The sequence below is a fragment of the Planococcus citri genome, chromosome 3 (genome assembly GCF_950023065.1).
Source record: "Planococcus citri chromosome 3, ihPlaCitr1.1, whole genome shotgun sequence".
Taxonomy (NCBI): domain Eukaryota; kingdom Metazoa; phylum Arthropoda; class Insecta; order Hemiptera; family Pseudococcidae; genus Planococcus; species Planococcus citri.
In genome coordinates, this window is record NC_088679.1 from 65,387,802 (window position 1) to 65,401,243 (window position 13,442).

The 13,442-nt window shown below is 32.7% G+C and overlaps 2 protein-coding genes across 2 annotated transcripts in view; both read right to left on the reverse strand.

Moving 5' to 3' along the window:
• LOC135842107 (heme transporter FLVCR2-like) overlaps nt 1–9,425 on the reverse strand; it is a 44,474-nt gene extending 35,049 nt beyond the window's left edge. The window contains exon 1 of the mRNA XM_065359465.1: nt 9,156–9,425. The gene's annotated coding sequence lies outside the window, so the exon portion shown is untranslated. The remainder of the gene's footprint in view (nt 1–9,155) is intronic.
• LOC135842108 (diaminopimelate decarboxylase-like) lies at nt 16–1,883 on the reverse strand. The gene has a single exon (XM_065359466.1). The coding sequence runs from the start codon at nt 1,290–1,292 to the stop codon at nt 42–44; it is 1,251 nt and encodes a 416-aa protein (XP_065215538.1). The 5' UTR covers nt 1,293–1,883; the 3' UTR covers nt 16–41.
• Nucleotides 9,426–13,442: the final 4,017 nt, after the last annotated feature.

Here is a 13,442-nt window from a genome sequence, read left to right on the forward strand (position 1 = left end):
AATCAAAAATTATTATTTTTAAAAAAATGGATAGGTATTAATTATTGATCAATTCCGTCGCAAATGATGGTCTGTTTTAATAAATCTTCATAATTTCCTCGATTTCTAATCACAGAGATTCTATTCCCATTGATTAAAACTTCAGCCGGAAGTAATCTGGAATTATAAGTATTGCACATCGAACCACCGTAAGCTCCCACGTCACAAACGCACACCAAATCTCCATTTTTCAATCTCTGGATGGAATAATCTTTGGCAAAAGTATCGCTGGTTTCGCAAACTGGTCCAACTATATCGACAGTTTCAATCGGTAAAGATGGGTCTTTTTTAGCGGGTATAATTTGATGTAGACTTCCGTAGACTGCAGGACGAACAAAATCATTCATACCAGCGTCGATGATGACGTGAGATACAAAATCGTTGGATTTTCTGTACAGTACTTGAGATAATAATACGGCTGTATTTGCGATAATGGACCTTCCAGGTTCGCAGATGAATTCGCAATCGAGTCCACTCAAATTGTCGCGTAGAAGTTTCGCGTATTCTGCGATCGGAGGTGCTTCTTTGTTATGGGCATAAGATACTCCTAATCCTCCTCCTAGATCAATTCTTCTGATGTTATGCCCCAAACTGTTCAATTTCACTCGGGCATCTTTCATGTAATTGACTAATTTCAAAAATATCTCCAACGAGCATATCTGCGAGCCTATATGAGCCGAAACTCCGCACAATTTCACATTAGGTAACGTTTTGAAATCGATTTTTTCCAGTATTTCCATCGGTATACCGAATTTATTCTTATATAATCCGGTAGAAATTTTGTAATTGGTTTTAGCATCGATATCAGGACTCAGTCTGGCCACTACCATCGCACATGTACCCATATCTGAGGCGATTGTGTTTATCTGCTTGAGTTCTTCGATGCTTTCGAAGTTGAGCTGGTGAACTTTGACTGTGAGAGCGTATCTGATTTCTGAAGCTGTTTTACCTACTCCAGAAAAGACGATTTTTTCAGGCGGTATTCCAGCAGCTAATGCTAATCGAATCTCACCCTCTGAAACGACATCAGCGCCTCCTCCCAGTTGTCCGATGATTTTCAGGATGGATAGGTTTGAGTTTGATTTTACAGCGAAGCAGATCAGAAATCCGGGAAGTGATTGATAGAACGAGTTGAAATTATCGCGAATTGTTTTCAGCGAATAACAGTACGTAGGGGTGTTGATTTTTTTCGCGATTTCGTCTACTTTTACATCTTCTATGTACAATTCGTTATCTCGGTAAGTAAACGCCATGGTTGAAAAGATTGCCTGAGCTGCGAGTATTGATAAGTAATTTGTGAAGCGCGCACCACGAAACAGATATGAAACCGAACAACACAACGTAAGAGACTGGCTGAATGTGATTTTTGAAAAAGTGAAATTAAGAATTAGATGGAATGTTTAACGTTTTGTTGATAAAAATTTAATATACCATCTCTAATGGTGATTGATAATTGATTAGTCTAACATCTCGTTTCTTGGTATTGTTCATTCAACCGTTTTCATTATTAAAATTATGTGATAACACGAATATTACTATTCTCAGAAGTATTAGTCTTGAAAGTTGAATGTCAGGTCACGTGATGTGCTTACCTACCTACTTAATTTGGAAGCAGTTAAGTGCCTCTACCTCTACCTCCTACGCAAAAAACATTCAAGTTACATTCGAACTTGATTCTCCATAAATGTATGTAGGTACCTAATTATTTTCGAAAATGGTAATTTTTATAGACTAAATTGAGCTGAAACCAGTCATGGAACATTCTATTGATAAATGTGAGGTAAGATTTATTAATTATTTTCGGCTGATTGTGGTTCATATTAGTAGTTCATGAATATTAAATTTTTTGAAAAAATTAAATTTCAAAGTAGGTATCGAGTTTGAATATTGCTGGGATTGAGTGGGTAGGTGAGTAAGCCTAATTGCAAGTTGAAAAGGCAAAACGCCTCGCACATGTTTGGAAGGGAAAAGTCCCTATTACATTAAAATGGACTGCAGAAAGAAAAAAAAAAACTTGGATTTTGATTTTGACCAAATTTGAAAGTTACACAGAAAAAATCTTAGCTCCGGAGTCCGAAGGGGTCTCTGGAGGAGAAATTTGGATTACTCAAAGTCGAATTATTTACCTACGTCGTTATTAACCGTAATTCTCGAACTCGACTGATTTCTTTCGTTCATTCGCAAAGTCAATGAAAATTTGAATTTTGATCAATTAATTTAATACTTTTTTTTTTTCGATTGCGTTTATTTCATCAGCACGAAAAAACACGATTTTAAAAAAAAAATGTCCCCTCATTTGAAAACTTCTATATTCCTTCCATGAGCATCTCCAGAGCTAAGAAAATTTCTGAAAAACTTTATACATTTAACTCAAGAAGAATGTCTTTTTTCTGCCACGTTAAGCTTTCTATTGGAATAGGTATTAAAATTTTATTTATCAACTGTTATTGACAGTTTGAAGATGATTTGATCAGAATCGACATACCTATCATTCGAGAATGACTGTAGACTGAATAATTATTAAACCAAAGCCAACGAAAGGGATAAGGTAAAATTTGACTTGTCCAAATTCACCAATAAACATGGAATACCTACCTACCAGTATTATTTGTTCATTGAATGAATTTCTTAAAGGTTATTCGAAGCTGACTTTTTCAATCCCTTTGATCTTTTCATTTGAGTTTCTAATGTCCCTAATTCAATTTTTTGAATTATTTTCATTTTTTTCAGAATTATTTTCAATTATTACAAATTGCATCTTTTTAATTTCTTCAATTTTTAGAATTTTTTAAAAAATTGCTTTTTTGGATTTTTGAAAAGTTGTTTGTAATTTTTTCATTTTTGTTAGCTTACTTATTGATGATTCTTTTTAAAAAATTCTCATCATGATTTTTTTCATTTTTTTTGAACATTATTTTCAGTTTTTAGAACTGTTTTTCAGTTGGGTTAGATCTATTTTACATTTTTCGCCAAATTTGTTTCCTCATTTTGAACTTTTTAAGAATTTTTTTTCCATTTTTTTTTTTTACAAATTTTTCAGTTTTTTCAGTACATTTTCTTGAAGATGACCTTTTTCAAGTTCTTAAAAATTCTTTATTTTCTTTGAGATGGCTTTTTTAAGAAAAAAAAAAAACATTTTTTCAGTTTTTGAATTAAAAAAAAATTGCACATGACAAGTTTATTTGTTTTTTTTGCACATCAACGATGTTTTCAGGTTTTTTGAATTTTTTACCTATTTTTTTGTTCATCCATTTTTCGACGTTTAAATTTAGAAAAAAAAACTAGTCAAGTATAACTTTGTAAAATAATATAGGCCAATCTCATTGTTACCAACTATTTCAAAAGTATTTGAAAAACTATTGATTAAAAGAATGCTTCCTTGGGTTGGTGAAAATCTACCCCTCCACCAGTTTGGATTTTGGAGAATACATTATATTCGACCATTGACCAGGTTCATCGGGTAGTTACCATCATCGAAAATGCATTGGAGGAGAAAAGGTTTTGCTCAGCAGTGTTTTTGGATGTTGCAAAGGCATTTGATACAGTCTGGCACAGTGATGCATGGAAACTTACCGCGGTAACTTACCCGAGAACTTACCGGTAAGTTACTGGTAAGTTACCATGACATAAATTACCATAAGTTACCGTGGTAATTTATAAATTTTCAACAGAAATGTTGACATGGGTAATTTTTGATGTTTGCATGTACTGCTGTAGCTGTCTAGATACAACAAATTACAATTTGTACTCTCTAAATTTAAAAGAGTCAAATTTTACTGTATAGCACTTAACAGTGGGGTATGACAACATTCTGGCTTCTTAAAAACTATAGTTTTTGACTGGATTTTCATTTTTCAGTAAATAATTTTCTGATCTGATCAGTCAAATCAAAATTCAAAAGTGAATTATTTACTGAACTGATCAGTCAAATCAAAATTCAAAAGTGAATTATTCAGTGAACTGATCAGTCAAAAATGAATTATTATTTATTTAGGTAGGTAGGTACTGTGTTGATCAGTCAAAAACTACTGTGATCAGCTTGGTCAGCAGTAAAAATTTTAAATAACTGACTTTTGTAGTACTTTTTCACTGTTTATTTCAGTGATGACATTTTGGATTTTGCCTTCTTAACAGTGAAATTTGACTGTTTCAAATTTAGAGAGTAGGTAGAGGTACATACCTACTTCTTGTGAGATGACCTATAAATAACAAATTGTAAAATCAAAAAAAAAAAATGAATTGTGAGGTAAAAAAGCTATAAATTTTAATTTTGTTGAACCTCTTGATACAAAGCACACTATTACTTGACTACTTCAATACCTAACCTAGATAGGTACCTATTACAAATCTTCAAAAGTGTTCGTTTTTTTTTGTTTGATTGATTTGAATGCTTTGTAGTTTGAACTTGAACTTGAGAAATGATTGGTGTTGAGATTGAGAAAACTTTTTTTTTTTTGCCTTAATTGGCTTAATTTCATTCTTGCAACTGGTTAATGCAGTTCTCTTCTCAGTTCTCTTTTTGTAATAGAAAATGCTGGTATTGCTGGTGCACTCTGATTGGGAATTTTTTGGTAATTGAAAGCAAGGGACAGCAATTTTCGCATTGCCCAAGCCCAAAGGCGCAAAAATGGGACATCTACACAAGTCCCTACCCATTTCTGTCAGTTGTTGGATGTTATGGATAATTTCAAGGTAACCTTCATCTCAATTCTGATGTTCAGAACCATTTCAGTGAAAATTTATAAGTTACTTAAATTACCGGTAACTTACCGGTAAGTTACTGGTAAGTTACCCAATTATAAATTACCGGTAACTAACCATCACTGGTCTGGCACAAAGGACTATAATTTACAAGTTATCAACAATTCTTTCAGGCAACCTTTGTTGATTGATTGAGTCATATTTGAAGGAGAGGCGATTTAGAGTCAGTCATGAAGAGGCCTTGTCACAATTTGGCGAGATCCAAGCAGGAGCACCACAAGGTAGTGTACTTGGCCCCCTCCTATATCTGCTATATACTCAAGATCTCCCTACTGATGATACTATTACCACAGCAACATTTGTAAGGTGCACCGGGGGAAGTTGGAATTCGGGGTAAGTTAGAACACTTGCTCTAGTGCCTACAGGTTTATATCTGGCGAAGTGCCACTAAAGGTGATTTGAGGGTACTACCCCTACTTCATCACGGCATACAAATTTTCGGGATTCAGTTTCATTTTAGATGTCTTTGGTTCAATTGTATTTTGTTGTTGTTTTGAACTTATTTTAAATTTGGTCTAAAATACAGACTTTCTATTTCTTAGTTTTTCGCATATAACGGACGAACCGTGCGTCCTAGTGAAAATCTGATGAGAGTGATCTCAAAGAGAATTAAATTCTCTACAATTTTGGGTCTGTGCAATTTTTCTAGGACGCTCCGTTTGTGATCTACACCTCTGCAAAGTTTTGCCTGTTCTGACTTCCCCCAATTGGGGTAAGTCAGGCCAGTTTATATTTATTCCACTGAGCGAAAGCTACTGTGTCAATCGCGCTCAAATTTTTACCATAGGTGAAGAACCCTTATGGGAACCTACATAATAAATTTGATCCATATTGGTTCATTAGAAGGGGAGTAACAGCTGGTCAAAGTTGAAATTGCGAAAAATCATTCTGACTTGCCCCGGTGCACCTTAGATGATACTGCAGTCTTGGCTTTGAGCAGAGACCAGACCAGTGCCAGCAACATACTGCAAAAATAACTAGAAAAAATTTACAATTGGCAAGAAAGTGAAGAATTGCCCTGAATCATCAAAAGTTGAGGCACGTGCTCTTCACTCTTTGTCATGCCAACAGCTCGATGAGGGTTCATGTTGCAGGCAAACCAATACCACAGGCTGACTCAGCTAAATACCTGGGAATGCACTTGCACTCCAGATTATCATGGAAGGTCCATGTGAAAACGAAGTCCAACCAGATGAAGAAAAAGGTGCGGCAACTATGTTGGCTAATTGGAAGGTACTCAGAACTGGACCTAAGCTGCAAAATCCTGGTCTACAAGCAGATTAACTGACCAATCTGGACTATGGTCTGGTACTAGTGGTGCGAAAAGTATCGATACCCATTCGATACTATCAATACCTTGCAGAAGTATCGAAAGTATTGATACATCACGGCAATACTCGATTAATAGCCGAAAATTCTCCTTTCCTTCCAACAAAGCGTGGCATTTTGGCAAAAAAAAAAAAAAAAATTACTGAGTGAATTCGAAATTGTGATGGGATGCCATTGTTTTCCTCTTTTTTAACATTTTAACAGAAAGAAAGAGAAACAGTTTCATTTTTTATCAATTTGCATACTGTTTTCAAATGTTTTTAATTGAGTTCTTTATTCATTTTAGTGGTATCAATACCATTCGATACTATCGATACTTTCTGCAAAAATATTCGATACTATCGATACCAAATTTCGTCGATACTTCGCACCACTATCTGGTACTACGAGGCTGTGCAAAAAGGTCTAATTGCCAGGTAAGTGATACAGAGAAGGCAAAATGTCATACTGAGAATGATAGTGAATGCATGCAGATTCTCACATAATGATGATATCCATGCTGAGTTGAGTATTCCTTAATGTGGATGAAGTATGTGAATGTTATGCGGATGCCCATGAGAAGCGCCTACCTACACAGCCGCATCAACAGCAAAGCAATCCAGCTGCTGCACCCTCATGACCCTCTGTACTGAGGCTTTGCAGAAGCAAGCCTTTGGATTATAGTTAGAACTACTTATAGTAGGGATCCTGTCAATGGGCTGTGACCCCCCCCCCCCCGTAAAATTTTCTCCTGAGAACTAATACTAATTTATGATTAATCACGTAAGATTGTACTCTCTTTGTTGTAAAAAAGAAGAAGTATAACTTTACAAGTCCCTAAATTTCTCGCATATTTGACATTTGCGCGCAAAATTGTACTTTTTTTCAAGCAAGTTGAACAAACCTTTTGATTTTTGAGTTGAAGTTTTGGTTTCAAGTGGTTTTTCTTTTAAATTTTAGCCATTCTTCTCGGTTTATTTTGCAATTTTTATTTTTTCCACTTCTGTTTTTTTTTGTTGTTTTCTTCACATTCTTTAGTTTTTTAAGAGTATTGTATTTTTTTTTAGGTTTTTTCGTTTTTGTTTTTTTGTTGCTTTTTTCTCTATGTTTCGCTTTCTTTCGTAGGTAGGTATTTCAATAAATTGTTATTGTATGTATTTCCAACTACATTTATTCTGATTCATTAATTTTATTTTTTTATTCTTTTTATCGCATTTCAATTTTTTCATGTTATTAATTATTTTTCACTTTTTTTTTCTAATTTGACCATTAAATCGTTTAGGTAAGTACCTAATTCTTGTCATTGGATTTTTTAGCCCTTGTATCTTCTTGTTGGATTTCTTTTCTCGTAATGTTTAGCCCTAATTTCCATTTTTTCCCAGTTGCTTAAAGTGTGACTTGTGTAGGTAAATACGTATTTTTTCTTCTTTTTTTTTTGTAAAAAAAAACTTGTAACCCCAATCCCCCTTTTATTTTCAAATTTATGGCGACAAAAAAAATGAAAAAAGAGCTCTTTCTATTCATAAATATGTACCTAGGTACTAGATAAGTAGGTACCCTACTTACTATGAAATCAAAGTTCAGGAATTACCGATCAATGATGTAAAAGAAGATTGTCTCTTTCCTTGGAAATTTTTATAAACTCGAAAAAACCAAACAAATATTTGTACCATGATGGAAAAATTGAACGTAGGTACATATAAATGTTTGCGATCAACGATTATTTTTCAAAAGCTTATCACAATAGGTAATGAAGCTTATCATATCTAAGCACTCGTATATCAAACACAGACATCTTTACTTAAATGTACCTAATGCATGATTTTTTTTTTTCAACGAAATTTACGAGCTAATTTTTAAAAATTATACTCTCACGAGGTTGTAAGTTTCATTGAACCGTGAATCTGAGTTGCTGATTCTGATAAAAGAAACGTGATCGATTTGTCATAATAAAGTTTCGATTCGATTTTTATTACCGTTGCGCTGGGTTGATTTGATACCCAAATAGCGCGTGCCCATGTGTTGAGAATAATTAACATACCTGGCATGTTTGATAAAAGCTTGGATAATTTATGATTGTTGTATGAATTATACAGTACTCGTAAAATTAATTGAGTTTAAAAAAGGCAAATTACCTGGCTGATTAAACGATGATTTTTTTTTTGCTAAGTACCTATGCGTAGAATTTTAAAGGTGGGTACGAGTAGGTATATAGTGGGAATGAAGGGACTAGGGAGTAGGGAAGGGATGAAACTGGGCCCAGTTTGCGCGTATTTTCTTTGAAAGTATCTAATTAATAAATTATTTCACTGATTTGTGGAGTATTTTTTTCAATTTTTTTATTTGGTTTGTTTACTTGAATGTTCTAAAATCAGTCAATCTCAATGTCTGAAATTTTAAAGATAATATATTCTATGAAAAATTCGTTCGAAGGGAAAAATGGGACAAATTTGCCCATTTTTGGGCAAATTATAAGATAAATTCCCAATAATCACTTTTATTCTCACGAGGATTTAAAAAAGATAGCAGGTATAATCTTTAGATTGCCCAAAAATTGAAAATATTGAAAATTTTTTAAATCATGTTTATTGTGCTTCACTCATTTTTCCCCTCCACTTCAATGAGAATTGATTCAAATCACGAAAATCAAAATTTTTCCTCGTTTTAAAAAATGGGAAGGGAGGGGAAATTCGTCGTAATCATTTTTAGGTGAAAAATTACATCATAGTTATACGTATTATCAAGTACGTATTGAATGAGAAAAAAATTTGTTTCCAATTCAGTTCGTTAAAATGCACCGTTTCGTGTTTTTAATTATTTTAAAATAGGTAGTAATTTTCCATATTTTCTGAGAGAAAAATTGATAATTTTCCTATTTATCCAATATTATAATTTCATCACTTGAGCAATGAGTTTTCAAAACACCTCAAAATAAATGAACACATATTGAAAATCACAAATTAAAATAATAAAGTTGGATGATCATTCAAATTAAACCTCTCAATTATTTAAAAAAAAAAAAAAAAACAAACAAAAAATCAACTCACCTCAACTACAACTTCGACGACTTCGACTTGAAACGCTTGATAAAATCGCAAAATATTTCGGATTTCTTGGTAAAATTCAAATATAAAATCATCTTGAAACACGTGAACGCGTTTAAATTTTAGAAACACATTTTGAAAAACACGAATCGAGTACAAAAGCACACTGTAGATGTAATACGAATAAACCGAATAAAATAGATTAAAACGTATTAATCAACTTTCCTTGTCGAACTTGGTTTACGATATGATGTTATGAAGAAATGCACCGATTAAAGTTAAGAATGGTTAAAAGGTTGTACCCTAATCAATGGTGTGATTATTGAATTGTATATTTCCGTCAGAAAGCGACTGATTTTACCGAAATTTTTGCGTATCTACAATTAATTTACCTAATCAGTTCAAAGAATTTAGCTTATCTCGGACGTTTTAGCGTAAGGTACCTATCGAATTTTTAAATCATACAAATTTGTTTTAATTTTATCCGGCTGTAAATAATAAGTACGCAAAATTAACACGTCGTGAAATTAGATACATCACCTATCGAGATAATTTTTATTAGTACAGTATAGATTTTCACAGTGTCGAACTCGTAAGCAAATGATATTGATACTTTAAGTTTGTACGGAAGATTTTCTGAAATTTATAATGAGCTTCGGGGAAAATGCAAACATTGATTTATTCTTATTTTTAATTTTTTCTTTGAATTACATACTAAGTCATAAAATTTAAATGTCAGGAAATTGACGCAAACGAAAAAAATTGACCTAAAACTGTTTAGAAAACTATTCAAAGAAATTACATATCAACTTTCTGATCAGCATTTAAAAAAAAAAAAAAAAAGTTTAGACTGCTTTTGGACGTAATTTTGAATTCTATCATGTTTATTGGTGTTTTTCTACGTTTGAATCAATTTTAAGAAGATTCAAAGACAATTTTTACTTCGAGTTTACCTTCAGGCAATTTCAGGATACTTTTTGTGTAATTTTCAGATAATTTTAACCCAACTTAATGTACAGTTTTTGGTTAGATTTTGTGCCATTTGAAATAATTTCAAGATGATTTTATCAATCTACTTCAATAGTATTTTCTAATTTTAAAACAATATTTTGATTTTCTGATTGTTTTATAAAATTATCTCAATTTGTTTCAAGATGTTTGTAGTTACCCATATCCAATCCTAGGATTTAAAAAAATGGTTGTAGTATTCTTCGTTCAATCAAAATAAAAAATAATATTAAAAAAAAAATAGCAAAAAGCACATCATCAGTATTACGTTGGTAGCAGGTACCTATTTGAATAATTATTATCTCACAAAGGGAGATAAATTTTTACAATTTGCTGTATTGTTTCACACTTCTCCAACGTAATATGATATTTTTCCTTGAATTTTTCGTCAATTATCGAGGCAAAATGGAACTATAGAAAGAAGAAAATACTTTTACATGTTTTGCTGGCGCCATAATAACTGATATTACGCGCTTACAAAATAGGTAGGTACGCTTGGAATTAAAAACAAATAACCCGATAAAGTTATGAGTATTTAATGTGCATGGCGTAAATTTACGCGTAGGTAGCTAGATAGGTAGGTAGGTAGGTACTATGAAATTACGATGTTGCTTTGCTATTTAGCTGACGCAATTATGATGGTAGTCTACTCGTATCGATGCAAGGCATTCAAATTTCTATCAATAAAAAATTAAATCACGTCATTTTTTCAGTTTAATGATAATCGCACAGTAGAAGATACTTTTGCGACTGATTTTTGAACTCCTTAAAAAAAAGCAAAATAGAAAGTTTTATTTCCAATACATTTTTTGTACATTTAGCTCACTTTCAACGAGACTTCCGAAATTTCTGTATTTTTTCACAGGCACTTATATTTTTCTAATTTTTCACAAACTTTCATTCTTCGTTTTGAAAATTTTAGTAATTTTTTGATAATTTTACGCAAATTTGTTCATAATTACAAGTCATTACAAATAACTGAAGCTACCTAATTCGTTCGCGAATGATTTGATTAGAGCCAACATTCGATCGCGAATGAATGAAATGAATCACCAATAAATGAAACCATGATGAAAAATTACACCATCAAATTTGACATTACAAATCTACCAACAAAAATCTGAGTTAATTCGTTCGCGAATGATTCGCTCGGAAACGACGAATCGTTCGAAAATAACCGAATCACTTTAGAAATCAAATCAGATGAATAATAATACACCATACCAAAAATAAAACGAAAATTGCGAATGATTCATTCGCGAACGACTTACTCAAACAAGAGAATCGCCCGCGAACGACTTATTCCAACAAGAGAATTGTTCGCGAACGACTTACTCAAACAAGAGAATCGTTCGCGAACGAATGAATCTCTAAAAAATCAAATTAAGTACAGATGACATCATGAAATTTCGCACTTTCACAATGTTAATCCTATCATATCAAGAACTCAATTCAATTCGTTCGCGAACGATTTGCTCTGAGTTGGCAAATCGTTCGAGAACGACTGAATCACTGCTAATGTAAATCAAGTCCAGAGAATGAATGACGTGGGAAAATGTGACTTTTTTGAATTTTGAATCCATTAATAAGAATTAGGGATGATTCGTTCGCGAACGACTTACTCAGACCAGAAAAATCGTTCGCGAATGAATAAATCTTTGAAAAATCAAATTAAGTACAGATAACATCATGAAATTTCACACTTTCACTGTGTTAATTAATCCTATCATATCAAGAACTGAATTCAATTCGTTCGCGAACGATTTGCCCTGAATTGGAAAATCGTTCGCGAACGACTGAATCATTGTTAAGTCAAATCCAGTGAATGAAAGACGTGGAAAAATTTGACTTTTTTGAATCCATTAATAAGAATTAAGGATGATTCGTTCGTGAACGATTGACTCAGCTGAGAAAAATCGTTCGCGAACGAATGAATCACTGAAAAATCAAATTAGTTGTAGATTATATGACAAAACTTGGAAGCTAGTCCTAGTTCTGTTAATTCTATCATGGAACAATGAACATGGAAAAGTTGACTCACTTCCTTCGCGAATGATTTAATCAAAATCGACTAATCATTCGAGAACGACCGAATAATTACTAAATCAGATCCAGAGAAAATGCACGTGGCAAAATTTGACTTTTTTTTTAATCCATGGATAAGGATTGATGGGTGATTTGTTCGCGACTGATTCACTTAGGGGTATGAAAAATCATTCGCAAGTGGATGGATCATTGATAAATTAAAGTAGGTAGGTGAAACAATTATTATTCACAGAGAAAAATCGAAATTTGATCAATGGAGGGGAAATGTTCAAGGGGTTCAAATTTAGAGAGTACAGCATGTTATTGTCAACTTTTCGAATCAGCTGGTGGTAGATTCCAACCATTCTAGAGCTTTTAGAAAAATTTCCTGTGATCAGACAGGTTCCCTTCGTGGAATTTTTCAACAAAAAAAATGGACGAAGAACGAATTCTTGGTTTTTCCACAATTTGATCAAATTTTGAGTTGAAAAAAAAAGTAATAGAAAATACAGGCCTTCGAATCACCAAAAATTCTCCTGAATCAAAAAATGAAATTCAGCTTATGAAATGTTGTCTGATGCTGTATTTTCAGATGCTCTCTCGAATTAGTTTTTTTCAGTCAAGAAAATTTCCTGTCGGTTAAAATTGTCTGACTTTTTAGAAAAAATTAAAAATTAAAAAAAATATCCAACAAATTGAGAACCACTGAAAATAAATTTCAATTCAGATCGCGTTTGAAAATATGGAGAAAAATAACGATCCACCCAAGTACCTACCTTTTTCATGGGATCATTATCAAAAAACAAAATGGTGAAAAATTTGTGTTCTGCTTACCTCTCGTTCATGATTCGTTTCCAACGTCATCGTCATCGTCATCATACATAAAACGACACCCACTCAGCATGAACGTAAGATAAATTGCCTACACGAGATAACAAGGAATTTCATAACCTGTAAGAAAAGTACGAAAAACATTTCAACTTATTCTATTTTTATTATCAATTCATTTCACTAGCACAAGTTGCATAATTAGGAAAGAAAAAATTGTCAGAAATGATTTTTTAGGGTTTCGTAGAAAACGAAAAAAATTCCTACATTAATTTCTGAAAGGGTAATGTCTTCTGGTACAAGATTGGGAATTTCATCGTTATAGCTCAGTAATTTACTCATCTTTATGTATTAGTAAATTGGCTCGAAGCCTACATTCTACATCTGTTGGCATTTAACGAGTAGGTAGGAACTTAATGATATTCAAGT

What these genes read in the sequence shown, in the direction of transcription:
- LOC135842108 (XM_065359466.1), bottom strand. Translation starts at nt 1,292, where the DNA reads ATGGCGTTTACTTACCGAGATAACGAATTGTACATAGAAGATGTAAAA.